The sequence below is a fragment of the Nilaparvata lugens genome, chromosome 2 (genome assembly GCF_014356525.2).
Source record: "Nilaparvata lugens isolate BPH chromosome 2, ASM1435652v1, whole genome shotgun sequence".
Taxonomy (NCBI): domain Eukaryota; kingdom Metazoa; phylum Arthropoda; class Insecta; order Hemiptera; family Delphacidae; genus Nilaparvata; species Nilaparvata lugens.
The window spans coordinates 41702449-41717338 of NC_052505.1; the positions used below are offsets into that span (position 1 = coordinate 41702449).

The following is a 14890-nucleotide window of genomic DNA, read 5'->3' on the forward strand; positions in this document are numbered from 1 at the left end:
GTTATGAGTGTTTAAAGTTTTGATCCTTGACATATCCTTATGTCCCTATACCCCCCCATTACGAAATACTGAAATTAAATGTTTCTAACGGTTGATTCTCATAGAAAATAACCCTCGTAAGATGATTTCAGCCGAAATATGTATTTTTTGTTAGGAAGGCCTTGTAAAGGTATTATAATAAAAAATTTGTATTTTGGCTGTAGGACATGATTTTCTATTTTTGGGTCTATTCCCCCTCCCACCACTACTAAATTCGAAAATTCTTAAGGAATCCTGTTCATAATGAATTGTTCTTTCACGTGATGGGTGATTTTATACTTGGATCTATACTAGAAAAATATCCAAGTTGTATAGGGTAGAATTGGTAGGTTTGCATAATTTTGAAAACCCCTCAAAAATACCCCTTTTTTGAAAATTCGTAGCTCCGGAACCAAAAATAGTATAATCCTGCGCGACCACTCAATTTATTGGAAATTTTATTATCTTTCATTTCGTCAAGAATGATTTTTCTTGAAAAACTCAAGGTTTACGAAATAAAATGGGAAAATTGAAAAAGTCCGAAATTTTGGGGGTTTTGGGGGTGAAGCCGCCCTCTAGCGTGTCAGCAAATTTCAGATTCGAATTCCGCGCCCCAAAATACAAATAGAGCCGTCGAGAAAAATTCTTTCGGGGCTGTTTCCTGAAAAACGACCATTTGACTGGACTATTTGTAAAAATTATAAATAATATAACAAAGGAAAGAATTGGTTTACAAACGTACGAGATAAGAAATTCATTATCACGTCTAAACTACTGCACTGATTATCATGAAATTTTGCATATGGATTCTTAATTCACCGAGGATGGTTATAAGACATTTATTTCATTACGTCAAGTTTCCAGTTTTCCAAGTTTCCAATTCGTCATGCTTCCAGTTTGTTAAATACTTTCCTAAGTTTTCTTGTGAGTGGTCATGCATAAAGTAGTGTATTCAAAGGCTTTATTTTCTATCTTCTCATTTTTCTTCTATCTATATATCCTCTTTTCCCATATCTATACTATATACAGGATTGGTGAAAAGTATGGAAACAGCTGAATATTTCTTTTAAAAGGGAAATTCAACTGTAGGTCTGATTGGTGATCTTATTCGAATAAAATAACTACTTTTCTGTCGCATCAAAATTTGTACGGTTCCATCCTGGAACCTCCATCTTAAATCCAACTTCCATTTTTTTAAATTGGAAGGTTGTCATATGAGAATTTAAAGAAAAAATGAATGGCGAAAACCACACATCGATAATGTCAAACCGTATAATCACATTCAAAAATACTAATAAATCTATATATCAATCTATAATTTAATAAAGGAATAATTGGCCTATACATGTAGGGGAAAGGAGATTTACGAATGTCGCATCATCACATCTGAACTACTGAACTGATTAAATTGAAATTTTTCATATAGATAAATTTTGCATATAGATTTTACCGAGGATGATTATAGACCTATTTTCAATTCTTCAAGATTTCAGTAGGTTAAGTTTTTAGTTAGACCCTTGTGGAGCACGGGTTACCTGCTAGTATTAAATAATTCCACAAAACCTCTTATTTGCCGTTCACAATGATCCCATTCACACTGAATTACTTACTGTGATTTTATTCAATTTAGTTTAGGACAATGATGTTAAGTAGATATTGTGAATCGCTCTTGCAACTCAAAACAAAGATCAACTCTCACACGCCCTTTCCCAACCATTGTCTCATTGATTCCCAGAACAGCCAATAGCAGCTGAGTCAACTATTAGTCGGCTAGCAATCACTTGAAAGATTTATATCACAAACTCTTCCAGAAATTAAGTTTCAATCCATATGAAAACCTGCTATAGTTACAATATTATATTGATTAGGGAAATTAAGTCAGGTATATTATAATCAATCAATAACAAATAATTAAGGGTATTAAGTCGAGCATTAAAGGCATTACCTAGAAAACGATGGATTCCAAGTGAGGCAGCTCAACGATAGTTTGGAGGAGAGTTCGTGCTGCAGAGTCCATTGGCTGAGGTTCATGACATCGGGCGCCTCATATATGCGGATGACGCCATCAGCCGAGCAGGTGGCCAGCAGCAGGCCGAGAGCTTTCGGCCCGAATTTGACGTCCGTCACCGATGTACGAGAGTCCACCAGATTGGTGCGCCGCACCCAATGTCTCATTCCCCGCTCGCCAACACCTGTGCCTTCGCCAACTAAACAGATACATCTCATCAAATTTTTCCTGTTCTTGAGAAAAATAAATCCCTATACTACTTATGTTCTCAATATTATAAATTTATACCTTAATTTAATTTATCGATACCTTAAATTTTTTATTTGTAATGAATTGTTTACAGTGTAATAGTGTGAAATTGAGTGGGTATATCGTAGTTGTTTTTTGTGTCCTATTTTTCAGTTTTTTGAACTGGAATGAACTTTGATTTGTACTTTCAGATTTTAATGTGAGAATATTTGACCATGTTTATTGAATTTGCTAACTTGTTGCTTAGTTGTCGAAACTAAAGCAATTTTCGTGCATTTTTCAAATGCAGTTTCAATTTCTTGTCGAAAAAGCTACTGTATTTGGGAATTGTACGACCATTGACCTTTTTTGCAGCTTTGGCTTTTCCACTGGAAGTTATGCTCAACGCTCGTGGAGGGGGAATAATTTTCAGTGAAAAGGCCTCAGTTCGAATTGGGACGTAACCGGGAAAACATGATGTAACGGTGTGCGAGCCTCGGTCCTCTGAATGGGTCTGTTACCCATCCAGAGGGACAAATTAAAACGTTTTTTCGGTAATCAGTAATTTTGATTTAGTAAAAGTCCGAATTAGATAGAATTAGTAGATGTAAAATTAAGAGGTTAATTGTGTGCGTGAATTTAAGTAGAGTGTAGTGAGTTTCATAACGTCTGAGTTCATTGAGTTTTGGATTATGTGTTCTCAAAAGTAAAGTTTAAATATTGTTGAAATGGTGAGTGCCAAACTTTTGTTGTTTTCTTATATAACTCAAAATTTAGTTACATAGAATGACCGAGGCCCGAATTAAATGCAGCAAGTTAGCAGGTTCCCAAAATGTGTAGATTGGAATTGAATATTTTTTTGTGAATCAATTGCTGAATCACTTTATTTTGTTTGAACATTTGAGATGAGACATGATTTTATTAATTAGTATTGATTAGTTCAATAAACCTGAGGTTAAATTTTAAAAGTATTTTCAATGAAGTTCCTGGGTCGTAGTTACTATAGTTGCTATAATAGGTGACAATTTATGATAATGATGATAATCTGTGCATTTGAATGAACGAATACACTAAAAGCTCCCAACCAATCGAGGATTCAAATACCGGTAGATGATTTGATAGCATAATTTTGGTAAATATTATAGAAGAGAAGAAACAGCCCCCTCCGTTTACAACAGCATCACCAACACTCCCTAAATTACTATTATTATTCACTAGCAGATGAATTGTGCTTTGCACCGGGAACAATTTGGTGTTGTAAAATGAAATCTCCTTATTTCCAGAAAACCTAAAAAATATAATAATATTTGACCATTGAGTTCAAAATTACGTGGATAATCTTGTTGAGTTGAAAATTTACAGAAAAAAATGACTGATAGGTCTCGCAATCTTTGATTTAAGAATTGCGCTCGTTACTAACTAAGCTACGGACTAACATGGAGATTATGGGCTTTTATAGTTACATAAATTTTGAATCACAAATTGAATAAATTTGTTTTGATTATTAAATTATAGTTAATTGATTAATAGCAATGAAAAAACGTATGTCCATACTCGGACTCACAAATTCAGAATCTTCATGCAAAATCAGTTTTCAGTAGTTCAGATGTGATGATGCGTCATTCATGTATTTCCGATCCCGTACATGTCTAAGCCGATTCTTTCCTTTATTATACTGTAGACAATAGATTATAATATTTTTTTTTATTACCAAGCAGCCGGGGAAAATCTCAAGACTGCATAGTTACACTTGACTCTTACACACTTTGAAGTGCGACACACACTCATACAAGTGGGAATGATGTGCACATTGTGTTATCAAGCCACAATTTGTGAGGGAACGTATTCTGACGGTCTTCAACCTCTACATTTTCAGGTATGCTATGAGAGCAGAGAGCTTCTCTTGACCTAGATGCTATGTCTACTTGAGAAGACTTTCATCAGCATGAGACTAGGAACAGGCATATGCTGAACCTCACATACTGTAGATTGGGGAGAATCAGAGCAGCTTAGCCTACCAGCCAGTCAACATCCTCAACAAGCTGCCTGCTCTGTTCTGCTAGGAGCCTACCTGAGGGGAAGACTGGGGAAATTCCTACAGGAGAATCCTTTCTACTTTTTCAATTATTTTTTTAGTGTGACACAGCAGCTCGAAGTTACTTTTCAATTACATGTTTACTTCTGACTGTCCATCTGTGGACTTTCCAATTGCATGTTGTAAACGCAGAATTGGGAATTTCTAGAACTCAAATATCAAATCAAGTGTCCCCGCCACTGCTAGTGGGCGCTAAGTTGACCGTAACAAAAATAAAAAAGTTACATTTATTACTGGCCAAACTTTTCTTAGACTAGACTAGTTATTGATAAAATATAGCATTATATAAATTACGTTGAATCAGCATTAGAATGTTCAACTAATATAATCAACATAGAATCCAATGCTACCTGAATTACCTCCTTCTTCACCAATGCCAGCAGAACCGGATACGTTGCAGTCGTGACATGAATTTAATAAATATATACGGTACACACAAAACTAAAATATTAAGATGGCAGCCTGACTAGACCAAGCCCAGTAGGTCATCCTCAAAAAATTCGCCAACTGAGTAGAAAAGGTGGTTAGCAAGCCAGGTTAAAAAACCAGGTTTGGTAGCAGACCAAATTATCACTAAGCATTCTAATGAGTCAATAAGTTATTGACGTTTTATGAGGATGATGCCAAGGCTTAAGATAGTGATTGAAATGAACAAACCTATCTCTTCCCATACGGCTGCTGTTCTGTCAAACGAGCAAGTAGCAAGTACTTGTCCAAACTCGGGATGTGCCCAAGTCACTTTCCACACTGAGCCACTGTGTGCTTTCCAAGTCGCAGTCAAGTTCCATGTTTCACGTTCATCTTGGTCCCATACCTGCAATAAAAATTATGCTATTTAGACGAAATGAACAGTTGTTGAAATAATGTGAGTACTTTCTAACTAAAATTCTCCAGGGTTCTGTATCATCTGGATTGCTATTTTTTATATATTTGAATAGTCTATGTAATGGATCATTTCATGGAGTATTGGTTGCTTCTGCTGACGATACAGCTCTTTTCTACAAAGCTAATTCCTTACCAGAATTACAAGATAGAATGCAAAAGGACATGAATGCCCTCAGAAGGTGGTTCACAACTAATTTAATGGTGATGAGTCCTTAGACTAAATATAACACTTTTTATCTTAGAAAGAAGCATGTATTCGCAGTACCACTCAAGTATCACAGCCTGTACTTTACACTTCATTCGGATGAATGCGAATGCCTCAACTTGGAAAAATTTGATGAAATTAAATACCTAGGTGGATTGAGAATTAAATTAGAAGAAACATGTTTCATTCTTGAAAAATAAGTTGATCAAATATATAAGAATATTTGATTATGTTACGTTCGGTATGCTATTTGAAATTATTGAGATACTTGTACTATGTGTTGATAAATTCGAAAATGGAATGGAATTATGGGGAGGGACATATTTCACAACCTTACGCCCAACAATTATTCTTCAAAAATCATTCATCAGAATAATTTCAAATAAAAGAAGAATGGAGCATACTTTGCTACTGTTTAGAAGCTGGGCTTCAACATACATTTCTCACTTCAAATCAATAATAATTCCATTACAAAAATCAGCAGTTCGAGTTATATTTGGAGTTCTCAGTCAAACACATTCTTTCCCTTTCTTCAAGCGGATAAATGCAATGCCTCTCAGACATATGTACATCTTCAATGTCCTAGCTCTATTCTACAGGATGAGTGGAAGCTATGGTCAGCCCATGATTGAGAGTAACCATTCCCAGCAAACGCGGCAGATAACTCTGGGATTGGTGAGATGCCCTAAAGCAAGCTGTACTCTCTTTCAGAAATGCTTTCTATTTCTTGGGCCGAAGTTCTACAATATTCTGCCTGCAGAAATTAAAAATTTGAGAACCTTCAAAAGATTCAAATCAAAACTGAAGCCTTGGCTTTTCGAAGCTCATTCAAATGATGAGGAATGGTTTATTGTGCTGCATTGAGCTTGATTATCCACCCTTTGAATAATTTTGTACCTCAAAATTTAAGTCCTATTAGGCATTTATAATTTTTGTAATGGGTGAAAGTGTCTGTGTGTGTGTGTGCGCGCGCGCTTGAAGAACCAAACGACACCTGCTTGCACTCAAGTGATATTTCTCTCACTTTGCAAGCTAGTATTTATTCCACTTGCATCAATATGCATATAATTCATTATTTTATGGTTGTGCAATGTCAATTGATATAATATATTTATATTTTCCAGAAATTTGAAAAATTTACGAATATTCATATCAAATTAAATATTAAAATATAATATGAATATTCATATCGAATATTCGTCAAATTATAAATTTACAGTATTATTTTTTTATAAACATATAAGTAATATGCTAGTTATGTAATATATACTTTTTCAATGCTTTGTAATAATATTGTATAATACATAAATATATACCATGTAGGTACTATAATTATATTCATATTGTATTGCATTTTGAGCAAGTGAAATAAAATGTATTCTATTTTAAATATTTTGCCAATAAGAAATGTATATATTTACAAAACATTCTCAAAAAAATTCTCCGATAGAAGTGGAAAAAAATAAATTTTGAGGATGATAGAGTTTCAATAAATTGAAAGCTTTTAAAAAATTCTTTCTCTTTTTGGCCACAACTTTTTATAACCATTTACCAGCAGAGATAGAGGAATGCCAGGATAAAAAAAAAGTTTATTAAACCGCTTCGTAGTCATCTGGTAATTGAGGATGATATTGATAGTCCAGTCAAGGAAAAGTTTGGAAGAAAATTTTTAAACCCGCAATTCTGTTTAGGGTAGTAAGGAGGTAAACATATCAAAAGTCCCAACCCCTAACCCCTGTGCTAAGGGGGTGGGGGTGGTTTAAAGGTACCATTTTTTGGTTTCTCGCATAAAACTCAAAAACTATGATTCTTAACGACTTGGCTGTCATGTAACAAATTAAAGCTTATATAATTCCAACAATATTGATTCTACAACTTTTCCATATCTCCTCTAGTTTTCGAGATATCCGCTCTTGAAGGTGTGACATTTTTGAAAAAAAAACACGTTTGCCACCATTTTTTTTTTCTATTTCTTCTGCTAAGGGGGTGGAGGTGGTTCAATTGTTCCATTTTTAGGTATCTCGCATATTACTCAAAAAACTGTGTACCTTACGGATATTACTGTTTTATACAAAATTAAAGCTGACACCATTCCTACAATATTCATCTCACTACTTTTTCTATATCTTTTCTAGTTTTTGAGATATCCGCTCTTGAAGGTGTATAATTTTTGAAAAAAACTTGTTTGCCTCCAATTTTTTTATATTTTTGCTCTTAAAACTTTTTAAACATCGATCAGAAAAATCCATGCTGTTTATGAGCTTATAGATAGGGCATTAAATTCTCATCAATTTGATTTATAATTTCACACTTTAACGCTTTTCCCTACAACTGTTGCAGCAGCTTTAGTGTTGAGTGTGGATCTCCAGTTTTTCAACAATAGACCAATTGACTAAAGAATTTGGAGGGATGTTTTGTACACAATTTTTGGCTTTGGGAGACTAGTCAGGAGGAGAATTTATCAAAAGTCCCCATTCCTAACTCATGTGTTGAGGATATGAGGATTGTTTAAAAGTTGCATGTTTCAGCTTTTTGTAAAAGTATTTAAAAATGAAGCTTGATAAATTTTCTGCTCTTTTTGTTTAGAGTAGTTTTATAATATTCCCAACAGTTCCCCAGATATTCTCTCTTGGAGGTGTGCAATAGTTAAAATAACAGGTTTTTATGCAATATTTTGCTCTTTCAGGGCTTATAACTCTCCAATAATGCATCATACAAATCAATGCTTATCGTAGGTTTGTAGAGCATTCAATTTTCTTTGAAATGATGTATTATTTCACTATTCCAAGTTTTTGTTTCATTATTATAGGAACTGAAGGCCTAATGCTCCTACGATAAGCATTCGTTTTTAAGGTAAGTTACATAACCTTTAGGCTATCTGTTTGTTCTTTCCATAGATGAAATCATGTAATTTTTATGGGAAAATAAAATAATAATAATTCTCCCCAAGTTTTAATTTGTCTTTTAATTTTTTTAGCAAACTATTCATTGCGAAAAAAAGACATCCAGTTAACTAGGCTAACTAAAATGAATTGACCATATATTATGATTTTGACACATAATATTTTAAAACAGATAATCATAGTATTAGGTTAAAATAAAAACAAAAACCAAGCGTGTCTGGAAGAATTTTTGTTTCCTAGCAAGAGCAACGAATTCGAATATCATAAAATCTATTCGTGTTGAGGGGGAGTTCTGTGCTATGCGATTGCTATTCGTAACCGAATCAGCGTTTCACAATTGGCCGAAAACGTACAGAAAGCAAACCGAAACGAATGTGTGTGAAAGTAGCCCCTCGCTAGAGTGTGTGAAACGAATTTGAAACTTGATGGAATTTATTAGTGTCTAGTGAACGTTCGGTTCTATGCGGTTTCTATTCAATACCGAATTACCGTTTTACTTATAGGAATCTGCAGAAAACAAAACAACCGAATATGTGTAAAACTAGCCTTAATCAGACCAGTAGTTCAGACATGAATTTCCTATCCTGTAATTAGTCACATATACAATTTTATTTTTTAATTATTAAACATTTACTCATTATCGATTTTGTATGTAGCACTATCATAGCTCTTTAGGTACTGTATTTCTAAATATATCAACACAACATGTCATTTAAGAGCTAAAAACCTAACCTCCCTAACCTACCCTAGTACCTTAAAAATATTATTGCAGAATATTCTAGGCTCAATGTGTGTGACTTGAAATTTAATCTATCAATAATTCCAATATCTATAATATGATGAAAGAAATAATTGACGGTTACAAATGTACCGTAATTAGTAACGTTAGCCTATAAAATTGAAAGTTTGAATACTTAACCTTAACAAATTGATCACTTGAGCACGTTGCCATCCGTTGGCCATAAAAGTCGTAAGCGACATCATGTATTAAATCTTTATGTTCCGCATTAATACTGTGAGCTTCAAAAAGCATTTCTAAATATATTTAAAGTGAATAATGAACAACCACTACAACACTTGACAAGTATGCGGTTTGTTGCCGTTGGATTATGGATTTGGATTTTTGATTATACATAGTATACATAGCTTAGGTGGGGGGGGTTACAAACTGACCGACCAGCAAACTGACCGACCTGCAAAGTGACCGTCCTGCAAACTGACCGTCCTTATGACGTCATAAGAACCAGATAGAACTTTGGTGTATGACGACATAATCCTAAGGCACGGGTACACGTGCTTTAGACTGGGTACAAGCAGTCGCCATTTTGTTCCATAGACTTCCCATCTTTCATACGCATTTACAGTTGAGTTCAAAGCCACTGATCGGTGAGTCAACGATGAAATCGGTGAGTGAACGTGGCTCTGAACGAAGCACTGATCGTTCTAACTCAAAAAAAATTACGTCACATCCGGTTCGTTCACTGATCTGTTCATCGCTTTTTTCCACCGATTACTTTTTCTGTTCTTTCTGAACGTAAACAAACATCATGGATGAATTTGAAGTTCTTTATGAATCGAATGGACTCTATTATAATGTTATTGGAACCAGAGAATTACATGATTACTTAAAGTCAAGTAAAGCCGCGTTTACACCGGAGTTGGCAACAAAAAATTGCCAACTTCGATTGCAGACGCTAGTTGCCGATGGAAGTCTGCAACTTGTACTTGCAACCTGGGCACATAGTTTGTTTTTAGGTCTGCAACCTGCAACTTGCAACTAAACTTTACAGTATGTAGAAAATCAGACAGTATGTAGAATGTCGAGTGCTGAAGAGGTTGTTCTTGCTGCGGCAGCGTGTGTTATTTTATCAAAATGTAAAAAACCGAGAAGATACTGGGTTCGACCTTCATTGCAGGCAAGAGCAAAGTATAGCGGCAGCGATCTTTTAAATGATTTGAATCGAGATGATACAGATCCTTTGACGGGAGAATTGAGATGCGATGGCAGTGTAAAAAACTTTTTAAGAATGTCAAGTGACGATTTTGAAAGTTTAATTGTTGGTATTGGACACTTAATTAGTAAACAGGATACTAAGTACAGGAAAGGATTACCAAAAATTTGATAATAGGTATGTTGGCACTGGACGTGCACTTACACCAAATACTTGACAGTATAATACTAAATAAAATTCCATTTTCATCACATAATAAGGTCCTAACTAAACATAAGACTGGAAGGTGAAGGTCTGTAGTGCTTGTAGGCTAATATTTATTCAAAACTTCCATAGTAAAACTTCCATAATATTTGGAAATGGAACAGATACTACATTCTGTAACAGAGTATTGGAACAGTTTATTATCCTCCTTGGAACAGTTAACAGTATGATCGAGATGGCAATGACAAAATAATATAAAAAAATAATGGTTAATATTTTGACGATTGAATCAATTTATTTGAGTGGACAAAATAAATTGAAGTTGAATGATTGATTATGCTAAGGATTTTGATATAAAATTTTTACAATGTGACACCAAAGTTCGCCTTCGAATCTTGGTTCGCCTTCTCCTCTTGGACCTTATTTTACTTGGAGGAAGGAAGCCTTCCTCCAAGTAAAGCCTTCCTCCTTCTTCCTTTTATCGTTTCATTTATCAAATTTTGCTTGAATACTCATTATGAAATTCATGCATGGCATCAAAAATGAATGCTGATTGAAAGAGTGGTAGAATATTCTCTTCCATATTATGAATTTTCCTACAAATTTTTATATTTTTCTTAGTTGTTGAAGCAGTTGAGTTTTGAGTAAAATTCAAAGTTTCACAATAAGTGTAAAATAGTCTATTTATGGCTTTTTTTGCACCCAGACACTGGTGAAAAGGTATTCGTATTTCTGGACCCATGTCACATGCTGAAATTAGTCAGAAATACCATTGGTCAGAAGATCCTTCTGAGCAGTGAAGGAGAAATAAAATTTGAATTCATTGAAAAACTGTACAATGTTCAGGAAGCTGAGGGCTTGCATGTTGCAAATAAATTGACAAAAGGTCATATTAATTGGTATGACCAAAAGATGAAGGTGAAGTTGGCTGCACAAACGCTGAGTGAATCGGTCTCAGTGGCTATTGATTACTGTCGTGTGGAGCAGATTGCTGGGTTTGAAGAGAGTGAAGCCACAGCCATCTTCCTGAGACATTTCAATTTTTTGTTTGATGTCCTGAACTCACGTTCAGTCAAATCATTTGCTGGGAAGAAGGCCCTATGTGAAGAGAACTATGAATCACATAAGGAAATCATGCTCTATCTAATTGATTACATTAAGAAATTGAAAAATGTTGATGGCTCTCAAGTAATAACTAGTAATAGGAAAATAGGATTTTTAGGTTTTGTTGTCTGTATTTTTTATGTACCATTGGGCTGTATGAAGAACTCATTCTAAATAAGAAAGTGTTGAAGTATATTCCTATGTACAAAATAAGTCAAGATCATCTTGAGCTACTTTTTGCCAAGATTCGATCCAAAGGTGGTTGGAATAACAACCCAACGGCCATCCAGTTTGTGAGTGCATTGAAAAAAAATATCATTGCCACAGAACTTTCAGATTTGAAATCTGGAAATTTTATTCCCATGGAAAGCATCCACATTCTACATGCAAGCTCTGCCACTCCTCCTACTGCAAATCCAATGATGAATATCAACTTAACATCAGAGAGACAGCGATCTCTTGATGAGGATGCCACAATTGATCCTCTTTTTGATCATTTGTATGCTTCACTTCCTGAGGATTTGATTTTATCTGAGATATCTCAGGATATAGTTGAATATGTAGGAGGATTTGTGGTGAAGTATTTGATGAAGAAGCTTTTGTGTGGTGAATGTTCTAATTCTCTGAAGAAAGAAACTTCAAATACTGGCCTTGTTCATTTTAAAAGTAAAGGTGCATTAATTCACCCCTCAGACGATGTAGTTGCAGTTTGCAGGCTTACTGAAAAATATTTCAGGGCTTACTTTGTTACTAAGGGTTGTGATAGCCGATTAGTATCAGATGGGAGGGTAACCAAATTGAATGTGAATCAAGTGGCAACCAAAGTAATGAAGAAATGTGTGAATACTGCTATATTTGATAGCCTTGCAGTTCACTGTACTGAACAAGAAATTGGCTCCTGCCACTTGACCAATCTACTTAAGTGCATTGTAGTCAAGTATATAGATATTCGGCTACATTACTTGGCTAGGAGGACAGCTGACCTGTCACACTGCAGGAAGAAGAGACAGTCACTGACTCATTTAATAACGTTTCAAGGGTTGTAATATCCAAGTTAGGGTATGGTCACAGCTTGAGCAAGCTTGCCGTCAGGTTCCTTGCTGCAGGTTTGATTCAATGTTTAACTTTACGTGCTGCATGTTTTTGGCTCCAAAAGTTTAACATTGTATCAAACCTGGAGCAAGGAAACCTGACGGCAAGCTTGCTCCAGCTGTAACCATACCCTTATGCACAAGTTAATATGTATAAAGGTTACAGTAATTTGATTAGACTATTTATTGGTATTCACTACACTAGTTAAGTCGTGGTATTTGTTGAGTCTATAATAGTACATTAGAAAATATTAACCCCTGATTTTTTTCTAATATACTACCATAGAAACTGAATATGAAGTTGAAAGAAATCAAGAATCTCAGCTAAAAAGTAGGCTATTTAGAAACATTTTGAATGGTCGACTTTTTTATTTATTTATTTGAGGAAATACAAAAACACTTACTAGATAAGGCACAAAAGTCTAAAACGTCTTGATTCTGAATTACAGTGAATTTCTGAATCTAGGATATGTCCAAGATTATTCACTTCCAACACTCACTAATTTTCACTTTCAAAAATTAAAAGTAGTTTTAATCAAAAGTTGACAACATTCAACTTGTGTCTTAGTTTTAATCAATTGAAAATGTAAGAATGTATGAATTTTTGTATTTTATTATAAAATTCATTCTAATTTTAAGTTGAAATAGAACTTGATAAGAAGCAAAGATACTTATTCTGTATAGTTTGAAAATGTAATTTGTAGAACATTACAAGTAGAAAATATATAATATAATAATGTATATTATTGCAAATACATGCATCCCTATTTTTCACCCAATTGTTTTTTTAATTAACCTAGTCTCTAACCCAGTTATGTGTAAAATAATAGAATTTAATCCAATATTTCAAAGTTATATTCATGTTTTCAGTTAGAACCATCATGATTTTCGTTGAACATGCTTGCTTAGCCTCTGATGAACTCTTAAATGTTTCATGTGCATGCATGAACATTGTAGACTCATGTAAAATCTATACATTTTATAAATACTTGATAGTAGGCAAATAATAATAGTAGGATAATAGGCAAATAGTTAGGCGGTTTCGTGGGTCTTTTCTACTTGATGTAACCTACTGTCAGCTCCAGCTGATGTAATGCATCTATTGTCTCTTGATTTCAAAAACATCACCTAGACTTTGCTAAATGACAACCACAATTGACAATATCAGCTGTTGGAGTGCACAAGAGACCAACGAAACCACCTATTTAGCTGATTGATATCAGCTAAACAGATATCATTCTAACAGCTGGTTTGATTGGCGTTATTTTTGATACCGGAATGTTTTTAAAAAGGCTTAGGCTTTTTTTTACATTTTATGACCAAAAATATTAACTAAATCCTCAAAATTGCTTTATTACAGTCATTAAAGGAGTGACCGTATCCGAGTGGGCTAAGCGCTGGCTTGCTAACCCTAAGATTTTTTACTTGTTTACAAAATTACGTTTAAGTTTAGGTTACTATTAATGTCTAGTTAACTTAAAAAAATTACTTTTGAATAATATGTTGAAAATATACGTCTCTTTATGAGAGTGAACGATCGAGTATTGTTGGAAGTTAAGTAAGAGAACTATTTCAAGATTGAATCTGTTTTTTGCTTATAAGAATTCAAATAATAGCGCTTGAAGGTGTGTATGCCAAGATGGCCGAACGCACTACACTTCCAATGCATGGGAAGCATAGGTAACTGTTCCTCCACACCTTCCTTCCACCAAGTTATTTTAATATTTCAGTCTTCAATAGACAGGAAACAGCTGACTTTGAACCAGCTGTCTTTGCGATTGTGCATTTCTCTTCTCATTCTCATTTCTGCGGTACAAAGACAAACTGCAAAAAATATTGAAGTTTTATAGGTTAATTAATTATTTTGTAGGTCATTAACATTTCAAATGTATTAATATTATTATTGTCGGTTGGAGTGCAAAAATTATAATTTCTGGTTCAATATAAATATTAGCTAAAATGGCTGCTGCTGGTCGCAAGTTGGTATGTTTTAGATTTATGAAAATAAAATTCTGTACTGATAAGTAAAAAGTCAAGTCAGGGGTTAAAAGTTTAAGTCACAAAATGTCGATTTTGACTTTTCTACATGTCCTTATTCAGAAAAATTTGCTCTGTTTTAGTATAGATAACTTAAGTGTAAGTGGTAAGTTATTGTTTCAGAGTTTTCTCATGGTAAAATGGATAAATCTAAAAAAAA

At 34.2% G+C, this 14890-nt stretch overlaps 2 protein-coding genes across 4 annotated transcripts in view; one reads left to right on the plus strand and one right to left on the minus strand.

The window, feature by feature from the left end:
- Positions 1 to 9510, minus strand: part of LOC111058266 (nucleoporin SEH1) — a 28405-nt gene extending 18895 nt beyond the window's left edge. The window contains exons 1-3 of the mRNA XM_039421241.1: positions 9262 to 9510; positions 5007 to 5163; positions 1964 to 2225 (exon numbers count right to left, since the gene is read on the minus strand). Of these exons, the coding sequence (XP_039277175.1) occupies positions 1964 to 2225; positions 5007 to 5163; positions 9262 to 9375 (533 nt within the window). The 5' untranslated portion in view covers positions 9376 to 9510. The remainder of the gene's footprint in view (positions 1 to 1963; positions 2226 to 5006; positions 5164 to 9261) is intronic.
- Positions 9511 to 14169: 4659 nt separating this feature from the next.
- The window catches only part of LOC111054974 (NADH dehydrogenase [ubiquinone] 1 alpha subcomplex subunit 5), a 29911-nt gene continuing 29190 nt past the window's right edge, over positions 14170 to 14890 (plus strand). Inside the window, exon 1 of one of the 3 annotated variants that reach the window (XM_022342111.2) lies at positions 14170 to 14676. In XM_022342111.2, coding sequence (XP_022197803.1) covers positions 14653 to 14676 — 24 coding nt within the window. In that variant the 5' untranslated portion in view covers positions 14170 to 14652. Of the gene's footprint in view, positions 14837 to 14890 lie in introns of all 3 variants that reach the window. The other 2 variants (XM_022342112.2, XM_022342110.2) reach the window with 2 other exon arrangements.